The sequence below is a fragment of the Carassius auratus genome, chromosome 5 (genome assembly GCF_003368295.1).
Source record: "Carassius auratus strain Wakin chromosome 5, ASM336829v1, whole genome shotgun sequence".
In the NCBI taxonomy this organism is placed as follows: domain Eukaryota; kingdom Metazoa; phylum Chordata; class Actinopteri; order Cypriniformes; family Cyprinidae; genus Carassius; species Carassius auratus.
The window spans coordinates 19423119-19448190 of NC_039247.1; the positions used below are offsets into that span (position 1 = coordinate 19423119).

Genomic DNA, 25072 nt, shown 5'->3' on the forward strand with positions numbered 1-25072 from the left:
ATTGCTTGAAATCTGATTTGCTTTAATCTGAGGAACACACACACACACAAACAAAAAATATTTAGAAAAGCATTTTTGCCCAAAAATTAGCATCCAAAGCAACACTACACGACATGTAGAATTTTCATTTTTGTCTGAACTATCCCTTTAAATGTCCAGTGTATCTCAAAGTGTGACACTAGAATATGTTTGTTGTGAAATTATTACATTATAGACAATTATAAAGAATGAAGATGACTCTTTCATCATCACTGAGAATGTAACAGAGGGGCTCAATTATGCGGTGGCTCCATGACGCTGAGGAGTTTAGGGGAATTAGATTATCTGATCTGATGGCTACCTTGAGATGAAAGAAGAAAGAAATACCATTAAATCTAAGCACCTTTAGCGCTTGATGTCTTCCCTGAATAGCAGTTTGCCAGTGTCACGGTGGCTTGAATTAAATGTGCATTTGCGGAGAGCAGACAGACCAGACAATTCAATTTGACACTGCCTGTAGAGAAGAGCTGAGGGCTAATGAGTTGCTCTGTCTTTAGTGCGTGTCCCACTGCTTCCGGATCAGCTTTCACTGAAGCCAAACAGATGAGGTCATCACTTTCTGCCCCCGTTGCTATGGAAAAAGAATATAGGCTGGTAATGATATCCACCTTTAGACTGGCCTTATGTTTTTCTGTAGACTATTCCATCCCATTTGACATTTCCTTAGGCTCCTGAAGCTGGAGGCGGGTCATTCTCCACAGAAATATTTTTCTATTTCTTTAGATCTATATTTTCGGAGACTGTAATTTGATATGCACATATGGCACATTATTTCAGGCAATAACTGTAAAATAAAAACTGACTTTATTGAAATGAATCACACTGCAAGTACAACACGGATGCAAGCGTAACAGTTTTAGATGATGCCATCTATTTCTTCTAACAGCTGACACATGGATCTGTCTTGAAATACAGTCAAAGATTAATACTTTGTAAATAAATGTTTTCACATTGTCTTTTGACACTTTTTTTTTGCTGACAAGTTATATCTATATATATGCTCTTGGCTTCTTTTTCTTACAATCCATCCTACTGTTTAAGTCACTTTATGAATACAGATTTTGAAAACAACAAAAGATACATCAAAAATGAAAGATGACAAGAACAATAGCAAACCCATCACTAATCTAGTCTCTTTTTCACATATACAGTTTATATAAATGTGAGAAAAATAATACAAACGTGAAACGTAGTGCTAAAAATGTTCATGCAAATGTTTGCAGAAAATGGAACTACATACAGTCACAACAACACGCTGCCGTTCTTTAAAAGAGTGCCTCCAACAGTCAGCGCCTTCGGTTCTTTACTTGATGTTAGTTAGTTTTGATTGCTCTCGATACAAAGGACATAACTGGGTAGCGAAATGACATCTTTCTTACGTCACACTTCTTTGCCCTCTACCATGGAAATAAATCATGTTCGTAAAGCTGCACATGTACTAAGAACACCATGAAAACTAATTTGATTAATTAGTGTGTCATTTTTTTTGCAGTTAAAATATCTAAATATACCTAAAAACCAAGATAAATTTACTTGAAGCAAAACTGGGTTTGTTTTCAGATAATATACAGTATATACTGTGTGTAATTTATGCTTAAATTACGAAAAAAAAAAAAAAGTAATTCTATGCAATTTGCTTCTCAAGTAAATTGATATTGGTTTAAGAATTTTTCGAAATTTTTGCAGCGATAGTTCAAACATAGTCATCTAAGAAAAGCCTAAAAAAGAAAAAAAAGACCTTTTGGCAGCTGTTCATTACGTTGCCATTAACTATTACTTTTGATACATTTTTTTATTGAACAATCATCAGGCATTACTCAATTTCTCGTTAATAAACTATACCAGTGCTACTGTGTATCTCAAAGGGTGGAGAATGTCACTTTAGAGTTCCTCAGAGCGAATGACGTGGAACAAGGTGACGTTATACAGCACCTGGTGTCCATTGTTCCATGCGTAAAGAGCTCTGTCCCTAGGGTTATAATCCAACATGGAGATATGAGAATACTTGTTCTGTAAGGGGATGTCGATATATTCGTAAGTAGAGGAGTTGGTATGGAAAGCATAGTAGACCTTTGTCCCTCCTGAGTATCCGTTGGTGACATAAAGCGTCCCACAGATCATGAAGGCCTCGCCTGCACTCCTCTTTGGGTGGTTGGTGGTGTAGCTTTTGATGACCTGCAGGGTAAGTGGGTTGATTTTGCTGATGACAATGTTCCCTGCATTTTGATTGGTGGCATAAATGGCCCAAAGCCCGCCTTCGTCCACCATTAGGTCAATGTCGGAGTGACCACCCCAGGAATAGTGGTAACGGTTGTTGAAGCCGGCATAATCCAGCTGACCGGACCTGCTGATGGTAGCTGTCTTGAAGTCAAATTTGATGATGGTGTTGCTTTGGAACTTATTGAAGTAGATGGAGCCATTGTAGACCACCTGCCCTGTGCCTGACCAGGGGTGAGGAAGCCGGTGTGAGGTGAAGTTGTCCGAATACATGAAGTCGACCATTGACTTGTATTCCCGGACAAAGCGGTTGTTGTGGTATCCATCCATGTACCACACCTGGTGGTGGAAAAAATAAATGCACATCAGTGTTTATATGCTTTACATTGCAAACGAAAATGGGACTGCACTTTATTTTACAGTATGTGCACTTACATAAGAAAATACCGGGGAATATAAGATAACTACACGGGTTAAGATTATGGTAGCTTCACAAGAATTAAGGGTAGGTTCACAATTAGTACTTACTTATTATCTATGTAGTATGTACATGTGGAATGGGACAGTAAAAAAAGTGATACCGGAAATGGTTTTGTTTTTTCAAAAATACATAGCAAAATGTTTTGGATCATTTTGGGGGCGTACAGTCACAAAAAAGTGTTAGAGTGATACAACTGTCCTGATATCATGAAGAAGAAAAAAAAAGACTCAACAGAAGAATTAAATTCTCAAGGAACACAATTTTTCATTATTATTTTGTAGAATAAAAGAATTAAACTGCTTCACTGCTTACTAAAATTAGAAAAACTTCTGTCCACCAAATAAAAGTGGTGCGACCAAAAAAAAGAAAAAAAAAAAAGAAAGAAAAAAAGACACTTTACCGCATCAAGATCACTAAACCTCTTAATATATCAGAGTTTGACTTTTTTTGTTAGTTATAACTTGTTTGTAAAATGTCATGTGTTGTGACTCTTTATATATTTATAAATTAATAATTCATGATATTGAAAAGTACCTTGAAAATAGTTTAAAATATATTTACATTTATTTTTTGAAAAATAATGTTTACATGTATGCAAACATATATACTATGTTTTCTATGTTATGTGATAGCTACTCCACATGACATTCACCTGGCACATGTGATTTTTTTTCCCCTTTTCTGTATTGTGGATGCTATTTTATGTCATTGATCCCTTCACAGTCAAGGTCAGCATGCAATCTGAATCTTTGGTACTGATGTATTACATTTATTCTTTAACTTACCTATTATCCTATCCCTGCTCTGAACAGATTTCATAAAATCGGATTCTTAAAAAGCATGTTTTTTAAACTGTCTGACCCTTTTAAGTGTACATTCACTGTTAAAATTAATACTAAGGCTATCAGAGGCTTCACGCAAGGGCAGCTCTCTGACCCTTCATCAATCATTTAAGGCTCAGACAGATCTGCAGGCCAGATGCCTTTCTGTTTCTAGGCTTTTCTACTGGATCGATCCATCTCAAAGGAGCTAAAAACTCCACCGCTTCACCTTCAGCCATCCTCTGTGAAGTTATTGCATTAATATATGATGGGATCATGGATTAGTTGTCAAGCAACTTACTTGCTACTGAAATCTAACCAAGATGGATGTGTTAGATTTGTCCAAGAAATTGGAGAATGATAAAGGCAGGGAACTAAAACAGCTGTACAAGATTTTGCTTTTTAGCACAGAATACTTAAGTTTGTCCGAAAACAAAGATATGAAACCAACAGAAATATACCAGCATTTGTGTGCGGGACATACTGGAGCAGGAATGAACAGACATCATTCAGCTCTTACTGGGAATGACTTTGCTGCCACGCTAATGAAATCTTGCAAGATTTACACCTATCATTTGCATCTTAACGTCTGCCAGTAATTTAATAAACCACACTCTTGGCATGTTTACGAGAAAATATACTGCAGGGACAAAAAGAGTGCTGATAAGACGAAGTCTAATACATTTTAGCAAGGAAGAAAAAAATAAACAAAAGTGGTTGTGAAGTGATTAAAGCTGTTTTTCTCTTACACAAACGATCCAGGGGAGTTCAGTTAAGACAGTGAAGATTTGATAAACTCACCCTCGTATCACCGTCAGGGGCAAGTGGATCAGTCATCCAGGATCCATATCTTGATCCAGATGTCTTTATGGTTATAGCATCACTTATTCCTGTCAGCTTCCCACAGGCTGATAACGGTAACAATAAAACAATGTTTTATAGTCACCATTTCCTCAAACTCATGTTCAACTTTCTTATTCCACAAGACATTAAAAGACATACTTTGAAGAATGTTCATGCTGCTCTCTTCCATACAATGAAAGTGGATGGTGACCAGTAGCTGTCATGCACAATAAAATCAAACTAAAATTAGTCCATAAGGCTTGAGCCATATAACTAAACTGAAAATAAGTTATTCACTGATGACACTGTGTTGCACATTGATATGTATCACACCAGGTTTCGCGCTGATGATACCAAATGTCATTTGTTCTCATGTGTCTCATAATTGTTTGTGATGTGCCACATTTGAATATGCATGTTCAAATCACACAAATAACTTGGAATAGTGCACGAGCCATATGGACTACTTTAATTGCAGTAGTCTGGTCATTATTCACTTTCATTATATAGAAAAGAGCAACATGAACATCCCGTCTGACACCTCTAAGAAAAAAATAATAATAGAGATTTATAATGGTGTGAGGGTTAGTAAAAGATGACAATTTAAATTTCTGGTGAATTTTTCCATTTTCTTTTAACATGCTGCTCCTTTGCTTTCTTATGAGTGAGTGATGTGCTGTTAAACTTGAATGTTTTGCACTGGTAAATGCGCATGTGGTGGATGGGGGAGGCGTTGGAGTTCCTGTCATGTTCTGGTGTGTGTTAGGCACTCAGGCAGAAGTTTGCAGGCATCAGTGAACCTCTCATACTCTCTGTTTTGACACAGTGTCAGACAGACACACTGGAGCATAACTTGTATAGTCGTCTGCAGGGTTGTAAGAGTCCTCATACACAAAGAAGTGTGTTCTTCTCTCATTTATACTGCGTTTCTCTCTTATTCTGTCACTTTATGTATTTCGGAGAACTGATGCTGTTTCCCTTTCTTTCACTGTCTCTCTCTCTCTCTGGCTGTGCTGTTCAGGAAGTCCACTGGGGCAAAGCAACTGCTTTTAAACTAAATGTACTTTTATAGATATTCCTCCGTTTCCCATGATACTTTTCCAATATTCTGTTCTTGGCGCTGAAATGCAATCATCATGCTGGTTTACGTAAAACCTCACAGGAGCCAGTTCTGGAGAAAGAACTGTTTTGTATTTCACTGACCTGACTATCTGGTGTCATTACAGACTCCAGAATACTTGATTCTGATTGGTCAATCTTGGAATTCTGCGGACATCATGACGTGAAACTGTATATCTGACAGTTGTCCCTGGCAACCAGTCTCCATGCTGGTTTGGAGTCTCTCATTTCCCCTGCGTTCTCTTTCTTCTCACATCATGAAAAACTCAAATCAATATTTCATGTTCACGTACTTATTTATTTGTTGAGTCAGCCAGTCACTGTCGCAAAATCAACCCCTTCAGGGTTACATAAGAACTTTCTGCTTTACATCTGAGTTTATTTTGTGATCATGACTTGCTGACTGCCCATTATCGCATATTTATTTTATATTGTACTCTTATTTTTAAATTACAAATCACTGAAATATAGCAATTTTCTTTGAAACAGAAGCTTTGGAATAAAATTACTATGATCAAATATTACTGATATACCCTACATTCAAATCTGATCTCTTTATATGATAACTCGTAATCTGCTAATATTGACATGTGCAATTCCATAATCCCTTTGGGATTGAATGAGTTGCATGTTTCAGGCATACTTCTGTAGACAAAACTTACATTCAGAGATATTTTATGGCACACAATATTCACAGTTACCAGCCTGATTATTGTCTCGGCACAGGTGGCCAGTCTTTACACCAGACCTGATGGCCAAATGTTAGCTAAATAGTCTGTTACAGGTGATAAATTACAGTTCTGTTAGTGTATTTATGTGATAACGTAGTGAAGAACCTTTTCTAGGATCATAAAGCAGTCGTACAACTAAATAAACAGCAGACTGAAGGCTAGGATCTATAATGCTTCTGACACTGACTGCTGATGCAATTATGTTGAAATATACAGCAAGTAACACTGAGTTCACAGCCATACATCGCTAATGTATGATTACTGTTGCATAGATAACACGTTTATATAATTTTCTCAGATATTTGCATAATATCATGGCATTAAATGTTGCCAACCCATCCCATCTTTTCTTTTGAGAAATCTACTGTGCTATGTGTAATGTCAGAGAAGCTTAGCAGAAACCTAATACTCCCTTTAATGTATGGATTACTCTTTGCTTGGACTCTGTGAATTAATCTTTTACAACATAACATATGCACCTTTCCAAGAAAATGAATGGAATTGTAAATGGTTGCTGACTTAATATTTTAGATTACATTTTAAATGAATGTATGTAAATATAACATACTATCGTTCAAGTTTGGGGTCAAAAATATCTATATATTTTTTCTCTTTTTTTGAAAGATATTTCAGCAAGGATGCATTAAATTGCTCAAAAGTGACAGTGAAGAATATATATATATATATATATATATTTTTTTATTCTAATAAATGCTGTATTTTGAACTTTCAAAAAATCTCAGAAATGTATCACGTTTTTCACTAAAACTATTTACAACATTGATAATTAATGTTACTTGAGCATTTGGCATATTAAAAGCCTTTTAATGTGAAACTGAAAATAGGAGTAATTGGCTGCAAATTTTTTTTTAGCTTTGCCATCAGAGGAACAAATTATTTTTTGGATAAATATTTTGAAAATATTTATTAAGAAAGAAAACAATATTTTACAGTATGACTGTTTTACGGTATGATAATTACAATACTGCGGCACATCATGGGATTCTGTTGAAACTGCTTCAATTTTTATGGACAACAATCACAAAATAATTGGCTCAGGCTTCTCTCAAAACTCTATTAACTATGAAGGTAACACTTTAGAATAAGGTTCCATTAGTTAATGTTAGTTAACTACTTTCGTTAACATGAACTAAGCAAGAACAATCCTTCTACAGCATTTATAAGTCTTAGTTCATGTTAATTTCAACATTTACTAATGCATTATTTAAATCAAAAGTTGTGCTTGTTAACATTAGTTAATGCACTGTGAATTGCCATGAACTAACAATGAATAACTGTATTTTCATTAACTAACATTAACGAAGATGAATAAATACAGTAATAAATGTATTATTCATTTTTTGTTCATGTTAATTAATACATTAACTAACATTAACTAATGGAACCTTATTCTAAAGTGTTACCACTATGAATGTAATATTAACTATGAATGAAGTTCATGTTATTTATACCGGTGAACAAATTATCAGTGTTTTTTCCCATCCAGTGATTTAATTCCCTTACGAAATGCAGCATCAGAAATCCATGCAGCCAGGAGATTACTGTACTGAAAGCAGTAATCTTTCAATAGAATCCCATGATCCTATTTAGATGGCTCTCTTTATCACTGCATGCAGCATTTGGCTCAGTGGAAAACTTAAAACTGCAGCTCTTTTTTGGTATTTATTGTTAAGCATCAAAACCCAGCGTGGTGTCCTCCTTTAATCAGTCAAAGTGAGGTTGCATTTGCATTATGCATGAATAGTACTAAACCTGCTATTCTTGTGAATCTAAAACAAATAGAAAGAGCAAGTCTCTATTGTTACACAGAGCCTCTGACCTATATTCCAGTGTATGAATGGTTATTAAAATTTCTGTAAAAAGGCGCATTTTGCTTTTGGATAAAACTGTATGATGTTCATTCAACTGAGGATTTGTTTATAAATGTGTCCTGTCTCACTGAATTTTGATAATGTTATTTAATTAACCTGTAAAGTCGCTATGAATTCATGCCATGGCTCAGGTGGACCCAAAGGCATTTGTTAGAGGAGAGAACAGCACAGCAGCTTCTCATTAGTCACGTCTGTGTCTAACATCCATATGAAATCCATTCCTCACTTCAGAATAAGGCAACATCTGAATCTGCTGCTGCTATGTGGATCAGATTAGCTATGCTGAGATACAGCATTTCAAGAAGGGAAAATGACAGGGATAAAGGAAGACCGGTGTTTACGTCGTGTTGTTTAAATTCAGCATGCTAATGCATCCAAGCAGCACAATAAATTAAAGTGTTTTGTATTTTGCTCAGTCATCATTCAGAGAGTCAGGACTAATGTGTTTAATTTCAATAAATATAGAGGCTACACCATGTTAGCTATTTCAAATATGCCATGAACATGCTATTTATTTATTTACTTTTTAAATGAACATTTGCTGAAAATTGGCCCTCCAAGATGTAGATGAGATGGTTGCTTCATCGGAACTGATTTGGAAAAATGTAGCAATATTTCATTTGCCCATGGATCCTCTACAGTGAATGGCTGCCATCAGAGTGAGTCCTAACAAATGATAAATACATCACAATAATCCACACGACTCCAGTCCATTAATTAATGTCTTGTGAAGTGAAAAGCTGTGTTTTTAATAAACTAATTCTTTATTAAGATGTTTTTAATTTCAAACAGTAGTTTTGGCAAACAAATAAATCCTTTATCCATATTGTCTTTTCCAGTAAAAAATAAAAAAAATAAAAAAAAACTGTCTCAATTGAATCAAGAAAAAAATATACACAGATAAAATACTGTTTGAAGGGAAAACAGTTCTAAACAAATGTGTTGGAGGATTTTGATGCCAGAGGACAACAGGACAGCCCTGTTCACTGGAGGAAGCATTATTATAGATTATGGACTCTTTAAAAAACGTTAGTGATGTATTTTTTTAATAAAAAATAGCTTTTCACTACACAAGATGTTGACTTTGTGTGGATTACTTGTGGATTATTGTGATGTTTTTGTTAGCTGTTTGGACTCTCATTCTGACGGCACCCATTCACTGCAGAGGATCCACTGGTGAGCAAGCGATGTAATGCTGAATTTCTCCAAATCTGTTTTGATCAAGAAACAAACCCATCTACACCATGGATGAGTAAATTTTCACCATTTCTGGTGAACTACTCTTTTAACAATTTAAAAAAGTAAAGTGTGCCTTTATTTGTGCAGTTTTTAATTTCCTAATATAACTGTATAAAAGCAACACCAATATATTTTATAGTGTCTTTTTCTGGCCTATTTTTGTTATTCAAAAAATATGAACTAGTAAAAAAAATAATATTTTCTTGCATACTAAAGCATACAAAAAAATAACAATAATAAAATGTATTGTGCACTGTCATATATAATATTTTGAAATGAAATATAACATTTGTTTGTGTTTGTGCTCAAACTCATCCTACCTAATTTTTGCATGCATGCACGAAGCCTCTCCTCAAGATTAGACACCCTGTTGTGAAGCTCCTCGTAGTCAAAGGCCCCGATCTCCTCCTGCAGTTCACTTAGCACTGATGTCAGATTCTTGACCTCCTCTTTAAACTGCATTACCAATTTTGCATCGGCCTTGTATTCCTCCAACACAGGTATCATTGGCCTAAGTTCCTCCATTTTCGCTTTTATGGCCTGAAAGGTTAAAATAGGCTTGGTTCAGTAGGCATGCGTGCAACGATTTCGTCCAAAAACCTGTCTTGCCCTACACTTGCCCTCTCTACTATAATTTCTGAGTGTGCTAGCAAATAGATGTAGAGTTCAACGTGGTATAAAACAAGTTCTCAGTACACCAGCAAAAATGTGAAAAAACTCTCTTTATTTTTCAAGGTTTAAAATGCAAGGTGTCGAGGGTTACATGCTTCACATACAACAATAGTTTCCCTTGTTTCAAAATATCCAAATGTCCATTAACAAATCTGAATAATAAACAAGGAGATATCATAACATGAGAAAATCTACTCATGGAAGGCTGCAATAGTGGCATGCACAAAAAGACTGCAAACAGATGTCAAAGGTGCTTTGTATTTAAAATAAACTGAATGATGCGATCAGTTGACCAGTTGATTACAATGGCATTGAACTTGTCCTTCAGTCTCTGCAGCTTTGATTTAATTCATAAAGTTAGCCCTGTAAGCAAGAAAATGAAATTTGGTTGAATAACTAACTCACTAGCCTTTCTAATACATACATTTTGACAGATCCAGCTGTTTGTACAGAAATAATACAGCATTTTATTTAAAACAATAATTTGATATGTTGAACTAACACACAAACACATGCTTGAAATTATATGCACAAGTGATGGATTCTGCCATATGTTTAAAACACATAAATCCGGACATAGATGAAGAAAGAACTTCATATTAATAGCAAGTTATTAAACTATACATTCACTACCTTTGAAAAGCCTGGGGCCAGTAATATATATATATAAAAAATGACAAAAATAAATAAAATAATAATAATAATAATAATAATAAATTATATATATATATATTTTTTTTTTTTTTTTTTTTCATACAGTATATATATTTTAAATAATTAACTTATGTATGAAGCGCTGCAAATGACAGGCAGAAAAAAAAAACATAAGAATTAAGAATTAAAAATAATTTCCATGGTTTTATTACACCATTTATTACACCATTTTGTTATTTTACACAAACTGAGGCCACAATGAACAAAATAGTTCCCAAAACTTAATTTGTATCCAAATTTTAGTAAATCATAGCTGTGTTGTACTAATTTGTTCCCTCATTTTGATATAATTAAAACACAAAGTTTTGGGAACAAATTATAAATATTGTTGCAATTTAAAATTACTTAAGTTACTCCAGTCTTTAGTGTCATTCTCATATGAAATTATTCTAATGTACTGATTTAGTGCTCAAGAAACATTTATTTTTATTATCAATGCTGAATACAGTGGCTGCTTAATATTTTTGTGGAAACTGTTAGACATTTTTTCAGGATTCTTTAATTAATATAAAGTTCTACAGAGCACCGCACATAACATGAAAGAAAAAAATAAATAAATCGTGCACAAAATTTACTAGTTTTTTCCCTCGATGTACTAAAATGTGTGATTTACTATTTCACTCCCTCGATTTATAAATTGTGCGAACAATTAACTAATTTGTTATCTCGATTTCTACATTTTGTGCACAATTTATGGAATGAAATAGTAAATCGTGCACATGAGTTAGCCTACTATTTTTTCGTGCATGCCATGTGCGGGGCTCAAAGTTCAAAAGACAGCATTTATTGAAATATAAATCTTTTGTGAAATTATAAATGTCTTTACTGTCAATGTTTAATAAACCTAGTAATAATAATTTGAATAATAATACAGATTCCTGAACGTAGCATTCAGTTTGACTAGAACAAAAAATGCTCAATACATTAATTTTGTTTGACTTTGAAGGGTTAGATGATGCCAAATGAACTAAAAGACTGTGCTAGACTGATCTATAAAATCTATGCTGCTTTGGGAGCTCGATACACACACTACAAATTGCAACGTGCAACCAAATCACTGCCCCTCCATTTAGAAAAATAGAAACGGCCTCATTAGCACGCAGATGCAATTGATCTCAGACAGCTAACAATAGTTAAGATGGAAAAGATGCTATATCGCCAAAATGAATCATATTTTGTAATTTACTTTTTGTGGGTAAAATGCCTGTGGTGTGAATATTCTGAGCTCAATTTTTTTGTTTTTTGTTTTTTTTAATGTATATGCTCACTAGTTTTCTCAAAGATTGATTTGTTAACATAATTGGGAGCTCAATTAAATAAGTGAGTAAATCTTTTGGTAAATGAGACATATTGTACGAGAAAATATGACATTGACAATGGAATAACTGATCTGGATGAGCTCATGGATTTGTACCCACCTTGTATTGCTTGGCGATATTCTGCTTGTGGCTTTCCTCCACCTGTTTGAACTTGGTTTCCAGGCCTCTCAACTGCACTTCCATTCTTTGCACATACTGCAGGTCTTTCTGGGTCCTCTGGTCAAGATTCTGGATGGACTGAGTCATGTTCTGAACCTGAGAGACGCAAAGAGAACATAAGAGAAGAATCATAAGTTATGTGTTGACCGACAGTCTTGCTGAAAGATTTATGTAATGCATTCAGAGAGCTGTGCATTCTGTCAGTAGGTCTTTGTGTGTGGGTTATTTTTAAAAGGTTACTTTTTCCAGGAGCTGTCTCAGTTGTTTGGTCCTGGCATCCCGTGAACACATGGTCTGCTGAGGAGCCACAACAGTGCACACACACCTGCCCTCACTGTCTTGAGCTGAGCTGTACACCTGCCATGACTCCTCTGGGTTAGCGGGCAGCACCTGGGCAAGGGGCAAAACAAAGAGGAAAAAAGGTCAGTGACTGATCAGGATGTGCTTTTTAGGAAGCTTTGTAATAGTTTTCTTCTTTCTCCCACTGCAGTCTTTGAGAGGGTTGATTACCTGAACTCTACACAACGGTCAGAGTGAAAGAATTGTCAGCCAGTTGATGGAAACTGTCATGCCAGTGCAATTTTTCTGTTACAATAATCATACATTTATGCATTGTTTTTGAAAGCCTTGAACGTGAGCATTTGGTTGTTTGTGGTTTATGAATTATTCTTTTTTTTTTATGAATTCTGTGAAGTAAATATGTCCCCAAGGTAACATTATTTAGTTGGCTCATATCTGGTTTACTAATCATAAGGATATCTTTTGAAAATCTAGAAAGCATGAGTTTCAGAATTAAATGAAAATGATAAACAAATTAGTAATGTTTCACACTGTATACAACTGTATTTTTTTTAAGCTAAGGTACAGAAATTATAAAGTTTATTTATATCTATATATTTATATAAAGTATATTATTAAGTTATATTATTAAGTATAACTTAATTTCCCTTGTTCACATTTTATTTCTCCTTGTCCATCAGGTGCAGAGAAGTGTATATTGGTGGTCAATATACTGACAAAACAGTGTTATTTTTTTGGGGGGGGGGATTTTCATAGCTGGTGCTTTGATGTGAAATGGTCTTATCTCGAAGGGGATTTTATGACCCAGTGGCTTTACATAAAAGAGCCATCTGGAAGAGTGAGTGTTGTTGTATGTCTTGTCCTAATCCCGAGTAATATAATGAATAATCCATAACCAGAGCAGGCCAAAAGCACTTTTTATTAAATCGAAGGAACATCTTCGCAAATTGTTTGAGGACAGAGTTTATCACAATACCAAAATAGTGAACACATATACAGTATTATATAAGAAAAAAAAAAAACATAAATAAGGAAAGAAAAGATGATATCTTTCCCTTGCTCACAAACAAGTGATTTAATTAGTATTGACTTCAACACAGGATTTATAAGATAGCAGATGACTACGAAAAATTACTCAAGACTATAAACACACTTGTCTGTATAGTGTTGGACCGGTCTTACCTAATGGTTAGAGTCGGACTTGTGACCCAAAGATCACGGGTTCGAGTCTCAGTACTGGCAGGGATTGTAGGTGTGGGGAGTGAATGACTAGTTTCTCGTCCTCCCTCAATACCACAACTGAGGTGAGACCCTTGAGCAAGCCACCAAACCCCCAACTGCTCCGTGTGTGTGTTCACTATACTCACTGCTGTGTGTGTGCACTTGGATGCGTTAAATGCAAAGCACAAATTCTGAGTATGGGACACCATACTTGGCTACACTTCACTACACGTCACGCTCTAAGTCAATAATCCCCCCGCTGAGACACATTTATACCTGTTTGAACCTGAGAAGACAAAGGTTTTGCCCATTGGAAAAGCTGCATAATATTGGATATCTATTTAAAATTAATCACGCCACTGCCACTGTTAGGTCAAATTTAACCAGCTGGTTCCTACCCCCTCCTTCCCTAAACGAATACCTTCTGATAAACACAAGATCTCTTAAACAAGAAAGACTGAACTAATGATAATGCATTTTGGCTTTCTTTTGCAAAAGTGGTCAAAAACTTAAAAAAAAAAAAGTCATTATTTGCCACCATTTGTGTTGCGACACTACATGAATCATGCAGTGACATAAACAGGAATAGGTTCCACTTAATAATAGAGATCCTTTCTTTTTTCTTTTCCTTTCTTTTTATTTATTATTATTATTATTATTATTATTATTATTATTGTGGCTACAGCACAGCAACAGTTCCATCATTACACAATACCAAAATCTAAATTAACATCAAAGACAGGAAGACACATAAATAGTTTAATTGCATCTGATACAACTGCAATATCATAGGATATTAATAATTATATCATATTTATATATTCAAATATTTATATGGTACTCCAAGGTAGCCTACATTAGAAGATACTGTTGGACCACGGTGAACATGATTCCGCCAAGTACAACATGTTTCTGGATCAACATTCCAATCAACCAATCAGAACTGAGGGACAAGTTTTCAAGAAATGTGCGTTTTAAGCTTACAATCAGGGTTAGAAGCTTCTACACCCTATCATTTCTCTCTGATTTTAGCAATTAATTATGGGTAGGTTTAGGTTTAGGGGTAGATCTATATTTTTGGACAGTAACGTTGATCCAGGATCAACAAAAAGATGTTGATCCAGGAACAAACCACCAAAAACCATTATATTGACGGTAAAAAAAAATAAAAAAAAATAAAAAACATACATACAGGCGGTATATTTCGCATGTTTTAGAGTACTGTATGAACAACATTATTATTATTATTAATTTCATTTTATAATTTACATGGTATAATTTATAACGCATAAATAATATAAATCTTTTTCGCAGCTCATGAACATGAACAAAGAGGAAAACTCACGCCAGTGCTCCGGTCCGGCACTCCCGGAGGTGCCACGCTTAATTTGGTGCTATTCAGACCTACTAGTGAGGGTAACGTTTGCGACATCCAGTTGGTGATCATGGCCATCGTGCTGAGCACTACTCCAATTTTCAGCAAAGGCACCGACATCTCTGCTCTGCTCTTTCCCAGTAACCTTCATTATACAGCTTCCAGTGGAGAACTGTGCTGGTAACCTGCGCTGATGACAGAGCTGATGTACTTCTGTAAAGCACCCAGTGTAAATGAATTCATCTCGGGCATTTCTACTCGCACTATCCTATTCTGAACTTTATAATTACTCGAGCTCTCTCGGTTTATGATAAGCGTGCTGTTCTGTCTTCTCTCTTCACGCAAATAATGACGGCAGCTCAGCAGAGCATCACATCTCATTGGTTCCGAGCCGCCCACCCGCTCGCTATACGGGTGAAATATGCATAAATATCACAAACCTCCTTAGGCGCTTGACGCACGAATATACAAAATCCCTGAACGCACACAAAGTTTTTTTTTTTTCGTGCTCTCACGATACCTACAAAGACAGCAATAGTTAAAAACGTGTATTAAGAGACAAAACAGTGTAGTCTATTCTGCTCTCAACAACTGCGATGTTTTAACTCAAGCACCTGCAATAATAATAAAAACAATCAAATCCAAACGTGACCGTACGTTCAAAAGCTGGAGGCTATTGGGTTACGCGAGACGAGGCTATTGTAAAGTGGACCAGCTTTAATAATTCGCGCGCTGTGCAATATTTTGGCTCATTGGTGTAATTTTGCAGCCATCAGACTCTCTCCTCCACATGCATTACATAGTAACCATATTATTTATGCTCTCTAAAGTAACTATGATTGTTAATGCTCTCTGAGCATTTCATTAAACTCTGAAATATCAACATATGTTAGATTAAAAACATAACTCAGTTATGCACAGTCTAAAAGAGAGTGCTTTATGAGTGCTATTTATGTCAGTCAAGTCAGTTCCGAACAGGAGAGTTTTTTGATTGGACAGACCATTAACAGTTATCTCTCAACAGCATGCCATTGTATTATTTATCCAACAGAGGGCAGTACAGGTTACCTTCTCAGTTTTTTTTTGGACAAAAGTTCCAATCAAACCCCCAACGCCCCCTTCCCAACCATGCTATGTATAAAAATATTTATCAAATATCTTAGATTTATGGTGTTTGTGCACCAGAGACGTCCTTGACGAACTACTGACATATTAGCACACACAGACAGACTCAAGATTTAATCAACATTCTTGTACTCTTCTTCTTTTTTTATTTATTTTTTGGCTAGCAACGCTTTTTTTTACCTGCACTAACACATAAATATCCTGTAAATATCACTGATTTACGCATGAAAAGTTTTGTTCCAAACATATTTATAAAATATTTGAGCAATTTTTTAAAACTGAATGTGAATTTATAGCACGCTATAATATGTTAGCACGCTATAATATGTGCATCTAATGCCATACCTGGATTTGTATTAAATTAGACTGGATCTGTTTTTTTTTTTCAGTGATTCATATTTGGGATTTGCTATTTGAGATATGAGATAAATGAATTATCCAATTACTATCCAAGTACTATTTTACTTGTTTTATTAATAGCTACTTGTAATAGTATTAAGGTAAAAAAAAATGCCATGTGAAAGACAAAAACAAATAAATGTAATCAAACCTTAATTGTTTCTTGCACAAAACAATCCACAGAGAATACAGTAAATAGGTGAAATTAATTACGTTTGCAATATTCATTTTCTGTACATTAAGACTAATGACCTTGTCCCTTCGGTAAAGCTGAAATGTTACCATTTGATTAGCTCACCGACAGAGATTTCATGTCAAGGTGTACAGAAACAACGAGTTACTGAAGAGCAAGCATCAGTGTGGAGTGTGGAAAAAGCAATTTGCTTGCTATTTTTGTCTTCAAAGTGAGATTATAGTGTCAGAGACAATCACAGAGCGTGGATAATGAGCATACACTGCACAAGGCCTTGAGTGTTTTAACTTGAATAGGGATAACATTACAAATGATAAAATGATACTGATGATCACTCTCTCTCTCTCTCTCTCTCTCACACACACACACACACAATAACAGAGACTTCACTGCAACCAAGATGCATTTATCTCACTAAAACTGACAATTATTACCTACTCCGTGAACACGTTCATAATCACCAGCAATAAACCTACATAAAAGTTACTATTAAAAAAAAACTCTAGCCATGTGGCATGAAAGTTCTAGAACATTGAATCCCCGATATGATTTTCTTCTAAATGAGGTTTAATCATATTAGTCTATCCCGATCTCTGCTGCACAATAGATTAATCTGCTCTTATGATAATACACGAAACGGCTTATTCTGAGCATATCTGCCTAATTAGTCCGAGATACGCGCTGAAAATGGCGTTTATAAACCTACTTGGGTGAGTTCAGTGCCCATCAGTACAAGAAGGGTGAGACTCAGGAGCTTGCTCGCGGGCTGCATCTTCTGCCGCCGATGCACCTGATCCGAGGATATCACATGCAGAGCTGTTTTCTGTGCGGCTGTCCAGTCCGGCTCTCTGTTAGATGCCCCTCTTCAACGTACGTATATGTTTTTACTCAGCGCCAAGATAATGGAAAATGGGATTGGAATGGTTTGCAGAACCGCCTCTTTGCATATTTATCTCATCTCAGCTTCTCGACGCCTCCTCGTCCTCTTTCTTGCTGGACCGGCGATCCGATCGCGAGTGTAGGGATGAGCACGAAAGGGGCGAAAATATTACTTCATGACTAGACAAACTTGGCTGGTTAATATGAGCGAGTAGGTGTGGGCAGGAAATTTGAGAAGCGGGACCAAACAGTGGTGCTGAACCGGATGTGACACGAACTGGCGTGGGAAATTCAAAAACCAGAGGCACCTGAACAGCGCGAGCAGCGTGAGAGGAGAGCGCGCTCATAATCTGCGATCACTGCGCGCACGTGAAACAGTGAAACTAACGTGAAACTCATTCTGTATGGTTTATAAGGGTTTTGAAAAATGGGGACATGGGTTTTGTCCTCATAAGTCACCCTCTCCTTGTAATACCTGTGTCATACCCATGTAATTATACAAAGTTGTGTCCTGATATGTCACAAAAACATGCCCACACTCACACTATAAAATTACATTTCTAAATACATTTATAATATGAACACAAAAATATAGAAATTTTATTTTTAGCCTAAACCAACCTGTACCAAACAAATTCAGGATATTAAAGATTTGACATCATCATTTAATCAATACAAACAACCTTTACTCCATCCCAGAATTAAAATATACAAAATCACTGAAGGCAAACAAAGTTTTTTTTTTTTTCATGTATACTTGTGGAGCGGCTGACACAGAACATCATAAGCGGCCTGCATTCAGCTCATAATCTCCAAAATGGCACAACGGTGATGCGGAGAGACACAGAGGGGACGAGTTGTTGAATACATTTTTTTTTTTTTTTTTTTTTGCATACAAAAAGGGTTCCACTTTATATTAGGTGGCCCTAACTACTATGTACTTACATAAAACAGTAAGTACAAAGTACTTATTGTGTTACTATTGTATTGTAAAACACTTTTGCTGCTATTGAGGTGGGATGGGGTAAGGTTAGGGAGAGGGTTGGAGGTATGGATAAGTTTAAGGGTGGGTTAAGGTGTAAAGTATGGGTCAACAGTGTAATTATAAATGTAATTACAGAAATTAAATACAGATGTAATTACATGTAGTTAAAAATTACTTATTTCTTGAAAATGTTTGTATTACATTGATTATTATTATTTTTGTTTAATGAAATGTTCACCTTGTGAGACATGGGCTGTGATTTATCTTCACATTTCTCAATTGTGCACATACATTAGTTTGTGTCATCATCATTTTCACAACATATTTTATTATTTGACATAGTCAACTTTGCATCAAACATTTTGAAATGAAAAAAAAAAAACGGGCTGTTTTAATATTTTTAATATTTGTTTTATCTGAAGAATTCGTAACAAATTACATGCACTGCTTATAGACAAAATTATTTATGCTGCAGATATTTTACTAAACAGATAAACATCGATAAAAACACACATGAATGCAAACAGCAATCTTTTAATTAATGCAAACCTAATAGCATTACATTAACTTGCACACAGTTATAAACTGTTACCAAATAAAGTTAATAAAACATACATACTTTATCAGAAATATCTGTCTCGTTTGACAGTCAGATACCTTATGATCTTATAGATAACAGTCAGAACAAAATCAGCTCTCCGAAAATGTAAAGTATTGCATATTTGAGTGGTTTGTGTTTGAAAGAAGAAATCCCTGTGAACTGATTAACCTGACGCTGACGCTGATCCGCATAATCAACAGAAGAATAAAGCAATCTCCACGTTGTATCTTGATTAATTTCCACACAGATACGCAAAAGTTTAGGGAGGATGTTTCCTCGTGTCTTTGATATACCACTATTCGCTGTTAAATTTGAAAAACATTAATTATATCCATCTACCCAGGTTTCGTATGTAAGTTTCCCTTATAGTAAATGCTAGTGTCGCAGAACCGGAAATAAGTATGCACACACTCGCGTCGCTGAAGCTCACACCGGCACCATCTTGTGCACCTAGCCCATTCTGACAATGCTTTTCATATTTATCTGGACCTTGACAGTGTAATTTACTTGGCAGTCTATGGTCCCGGTTTTCATCCAAAATATCTTAAATTGTGTTCCAAAGATGAACAAAGCTTTTACAGTTTTGGAATGACATGGGGGTAAGTGATTAATGACAAAATTAAAAATTTGGGTTGGATTATTACTTCAAATACCATTGTTAAGGTTTCCCCAATTATTGACAGTAATTGACTCATCTAAAATAGCGATAGGCTAAATGTCAGTGCCATGGTGGTCTTAAAAAGCACAACAGTCTAGAGTAAACTCCTTGTATTAAAAGTCAAGCTGACACCTGGTGCTGCTGTATACAATAAACAGAATGTGCAAACAGTCATTGTTTAAAGATGACTTTTTACATTTACATATGTAAATACTAAGTCAATAAATGAACAGAATAATTTAAGGGTCTTTTTTCATGCCACTGGTCCCCTGTAGATGAGTGAGAGCAGAGACATCTATATGATATAAAACTGTTGCATTTTAAGCCTGGCCTATAATGCATACATAGGCTAGTATTATCATATACATTTCAACTTTTTAACTTCACCTAAAGCTAAAGTAAACTTAAGTAAAATGACTTTATCAAACAATAATTAGCAGAACCCCTGTGCTGCATTAGGCCCAATCCCAATTCTACCCCTTAGCCCTTCCCCTGTCTCGATTCTCTTTTGGTTGGAGGAGAAGGGGAAGGGGAAGGGCCAGACATACCTTCAAACGAATATTTTTCGGGACCAATCTTCAAACTAATGGGTATGAATTATCTCGGCAACATGGCTGCTACAGTGAACAAAAAGTCACATAAATGTAAGCTTTTTCGGCATAAATAAAGATTTCAATGACGAGTAATGAATTGTTTTATGTTAGAATCAATTGTGAGTTCATATTAACGGTCATGTTACTCAAAGAAATGTTTGCCAAAAATGCTAATATTTGCTAGCGTCATTTCATTACAGACTGCATGATAGTGCCACAGCATATGTCTGATCAGGGCGATAACTGCTGTAGACATTGATTATTTCCAATAATTAGAAATCGCTAAACAATTTTCTCAAATATTGCCTATTTGAGAGAGAGAGAGAGAGAGAGAGAGAGAGAGAAATGGAAGTTGCCTGTATTCGTGTCTGTGCGTTATCTATTTGGAGTGAGTTTACTTAAAAACAGCGTTTGTATCCTTTCGTCACTGGAAAATAGCGATTCAGTATTTAAACTGTATTTAATAAAAGTTGTGGGGCAGCATGACAAGTTTATTTTCTCCTGGATGTGTAAGCTGTGTGATTTCCGATATGTGTGTGTGTGTGTGTGTGTCAGTAAGCTGCTCATTAATAGCCTACAGAACAATAATTAAAGGCTCTAATGCACACCAGTATGTGTGTGTATTGTAAGAGCTAGACGACGAATGATGACATGTGACGGCATAGTAGTGGTGTCCCAATCCTTAGGGGGAATATTTTCTCCCCTACCCCTTGACATTCTGTTTCAAGGGACATGGGGAAGGGGTTGGTGGAGGGGTAGGGGAAGGGTAAGGGGAAGGGGAAGGGGAAGGGGAAGGGGAAGGGGAAGGGGAAGGGGTATAAAATAGATTGGGATTTTGGGCCTAAACTCATTAGGGATCACAGACTAATTTATGAATAGTATTTTTGGAGTTAAAGATGCAAAAACAAACAAAAATCAAGCAAACACACAAGACTACCACCAAGACCAGTGGTCTTCAACCAGGGAGTAAAAGCCCACTAAATGATTTTATTTTAAATTATTTTAAGATGCTTTAAAATTAAAAATAAGACAAAAAAAATCACCATCTTACTCTCAAAACAAAGTTTTTTTTTTGAAGAAGAAGAAGAACCATGGATTCCACCAACATACCGTAATAATAATAATATATATATATATATATATATATATACAAAATCTGTATACATTTTATGAATATAAAATTATATCAAGTTCTAAAATATTTCATTGTGTAAAATCTTAAAAATATTAACTAAAATTGTAAAAAAAAAAAAATCCACATATATATATATAAATACTTTAAAACAAGTCCATAACATTAATCTTTAATCACTGGGCAGCTGAATATTGTTGTGCCTTGGAGTCAAAAAGTTTGAGAACCACTGGGCTAGACATATGGATAGATGTGGGAATCCAGGGTTATATCGTATTGATGTTAGCCTTCTAGTGTACCTCAGCGCAGAAATAAACACTCCAGCCTGGAGATTTCTTTTATCATGCCACACATGCTGAAAGACATAAACAGCTTCAGAAAATACTGCATAGCTTGACTTGAACATTGTTGCTGTTTTGTCTGTGTGGAATCTCAGTCCATGAATCCATAGTTTGTCTCCATTTGTGATGCATTCAACAGTGGATGGTTTGTTGCAAAACTTCAGCAGGTAGTGTGTGAACTAGTGATATATAGGACATGTGTTGTGTGAAGGGTTAGCCTGAGGTGCTACAAGGCTGCTCACTACCATTTCTGACACAAACGCTGACATGCAGCTTCACAAACCATTGCCTGTCAGTGTCCATGCATCAAGAGACCCTAGGGGAGCCCACCTGCATCAAACTGTGCTTGTTAGCATAGGGATAAGAACACAATTCTATTGTGGATATATATATTCTTTTCATCCAATATTATAGTAGTAGATACCAAATTTATCCTATAAGATAAATGTGCTTTCGCAACAGGGACTTATATCAGTGTCTCCAGCAAACAGTTTGTTTTCCACTGCAAATCCTTGAAGCAGGCTTATAAATGAATGCATAAATAGACTCCCTGCTTAGGCAAGACGAAGCCCTTGAGAGGTTTTGAGACAAGCTCGGGGAGATGTCCCACTTTTCAGTCTCTTTCTCTTTTTGATTTTGAGATCAGTGAATATAAACAAAGCGCTTTTGTTTCTTTTCAATACCTTTGCATCTGTTGTCATAATCTGTCTTTTCTTTTCAAAGATAATCATAGTCTCGCGTGAAAGGGAAAGCAGAACTAGGTGGCAAATGAACGTTTGGAGTTACATAATGTTGGACTTGTAGATTAATCATAGCTCAGTGCAACACAGAGGAACATTCATTATTTTTCAGATTGGACATTGATTGATGCCTCTAGAGGAGTGAGATTCAACACCAGCCTCTTTCATTTACAGAATTTCAGGTCATGCTGCTTTTGCACACATCAATTTCCGGCCTCTTTTCACCCTGCCATGCTCATTATTTAACATCTTGGTGAAGAGATCTCAGTTTGTGCAAATGCCGTGTTCCATAATTGAAGATTTTTTTGTGTTCCTTAATTGAAGATTTTTTTTCTTGGTTGCCTGGTTACTTGTCATTTTTTGCAGATGTTTTTTACATTTTACATGTCAAAAACGGCCTGACTGAACAACCTGTGGTCAAGTGTCTCGATGATGATATGGTATTGGAGGAAGATTTGAGTAAGTCTTGAAATAATGGCATAAAATAGAGCAGTTATTTTTTCCATATCAATAGCCAAATGGCTGGTATCTGAAGAGACTGTTCAAAAATAGAAGTGTGAATTAAAATCAAGTTGTGACATGCATCAAAAGGAGGTCTTATCTCACGTAATCTAATTAACAGCATTCAGTCTTCAGCTTTAACAGTATTCAGTGGCACCATCTAGAGCAAGATTAAAACTCTCTTAGTCTCATTAGAGGACAAACCCTCTTTGAAGCAATTTCAGTAAAGTATGCTAAAGAACTAACAAAGCCTTTGATGTAGGATCTAAAACACAAAGGATAGGAGTATACTGTGCCTCATTTTTATAAAAAAATAAAAAAAAATTCTGGTGGCAATATTTGATGCAGATTTGCAGATGTTTCATTCATAAATATGATTGTATGAAGCCTTTGTGAAACAAATCTTTGTGATACAGTATAAATGCATTGTCATGAACTTTGTTTGTATTATTACCATATAACATAAATGCTCACAGAGTTTTAATTATAATCTCTTTTCTACATAGTTGGATCTTCTCATAGTTCAACCTAAAATGATAATTCTGTCACTACTGACTGAGTAACATTTATGTCATTGTAAGACGGTGGAACACAACTGAAGACATTTTGAATAATATCTGTTTTTTGTTCATACATTTAAAGTCAGTTGGACCCAGTGTCGTTGACCTTCATGTCATTCAAGGCTTTTTTGTATGGACAAAACCCTTTTTCAAAATATCCTATTTTGTGTTCTGCTGAAGAACAACAGTCGTGGAACGTCCTGAGCGTGAGTAAATGACAGAATTTTCATTTTGGGGCGATTTCTCCTTTTAAACAAGATCAGAGACTGCTACTTTTGATCCCTCTACTTATAAGCTCTTATTGAGCTTATTCCCTGTCCTTGTAGTAAATATGCTCCATAGTAATTCTATAGAAATATTTTTTAAAGAACTTTGCCTCCATTACGTTTTTCTTCAGTCAAACAGATAGCACGTCCACATGTTCAGACTTTTACGTGCTGGAAATAACAAGAAGTAACTGTCCTCTTTAATACTCATAAGGTCTTTCCACACTGACTGCTCATTTGCAGTATCTCCAATTTTAATTGCAAATCTAAATTAGTCATCGAAACCTCGGCGTTAACTCAACACGTACACGCGGTTCCAAATGTGCCGTGACTTGAGTCATAGGCTGTCATGTTTGCTGCCAAGACGAGGAGGATTGCGGTCCAGATCTGACTGTGGGGACCATCTGCCTCTCTCTAATTCAGTAACCAAACAAGAACCTCACTCTGGTTCCTTTCCTTACCCACAGTGCACTGCTGCTGAGAACATGAAGGCACTGGCAACTTACTAAAGAGCAGATTAATGCAACTTCTCCCAGTGGATGAGGTGCTGGTTAGGTTGGGAGCTTGACTTTTTGAATTAGCCTCATAGCGTTCAAGCATTTCTTGACTTTTTAACCTTCTACTATTGTGTTAAGCTGGAGATTAATGAGCTTGACATTGCTAAATGTAAAGATGCAGAATTTTTAAGCAAGAAGCTAGTTTTAGGAGCACATCAAAGACATTTGTATGTGTATATAGTATTCTGAGGGGGAACCAGTGCCAGTCCCAGCTAAGTTGATATGTTAAATGAGATAAAACATTAACTAAATTATTTAATTAATAAATACAACCCCTCAATTAAGTTTAAGAAAGAAAATCTACTGTATAAAGTCATACTGGGAGATATAAAGTTGCAATTATGAGAAACAAAGTCGCTAATGTGAGATAAAGTAACACTGTGAGATATAAATTCACATT

General features: G+C 35.6%; 1 protein-coding gene across 2 annotated transcripts; it reads right to left on the minus strand.

The window, feature by feature from the left end:
• Nucleotides 1-824: 824 nt before the first annotated feature.
• Nucleotides 825-18019, minus strand: LOC113079753 (noelin). 2 transcript variants are annotated; one of them, XM_026251969.1, is made up of 6 exons: nucleotides 17566-18019; nucleotides 12487-12636; nucleotides 12187-12342; nucleotides 9703-9922; nucleotides 4360-4466; nucleotides 825-2595 (listed from the first exon to the last, which is right to left on the minus strand). In XM_026251969.1, the coding sequence occupies exons 1-6, from the start codon at nucleotides 17629-17631 to the stop codon at nucleotides 1921-1923; spliced, it is 1374 nt and encodes a 457-aa protein (XP_026107754.1). In that variant the 5' UTR covers nucleotides 17632-18019; the 3' UTR covers nucleotides 825-1920. The 2 variants fall into 2 exon arrangements, with proteins under 2 accessions (XP_026107754.1, XP_026107748.1); XM_026251963.1 differs by lacking the exon at nucleotides 17566-18019 and adding an exon at nucleotides 15113-15567.
• Nucleotides 18020-25072: the final 7053 nt, after the last annotated feature.

Excerpts from the sequence above, each read along its gene's own strand:
- LOC113079753 (XM_026251963.1), bottom strand. The coding sequence starts at position 15,262 with ATGTCGGTGCCTTTGCTGAAAATTGGAGTAGTGCTCAGCACGATGGCC. Across the intron at positions 12,343-12,486 it reads TGAGACAGCTCCTGGAAAAA|GTTCAGAACATGACTCAGTC; the intron begins GTAACCTTTTAA and ends TGCGTCTCTCAG. Across the intron at positions 4,467-9,702 it reads TGCATGCATGCAAAAATTAG|CCTGTGGGAAGCTGACAGGA; the intron begins GTAGGATGAGTT and ends TACCGTTATCAG.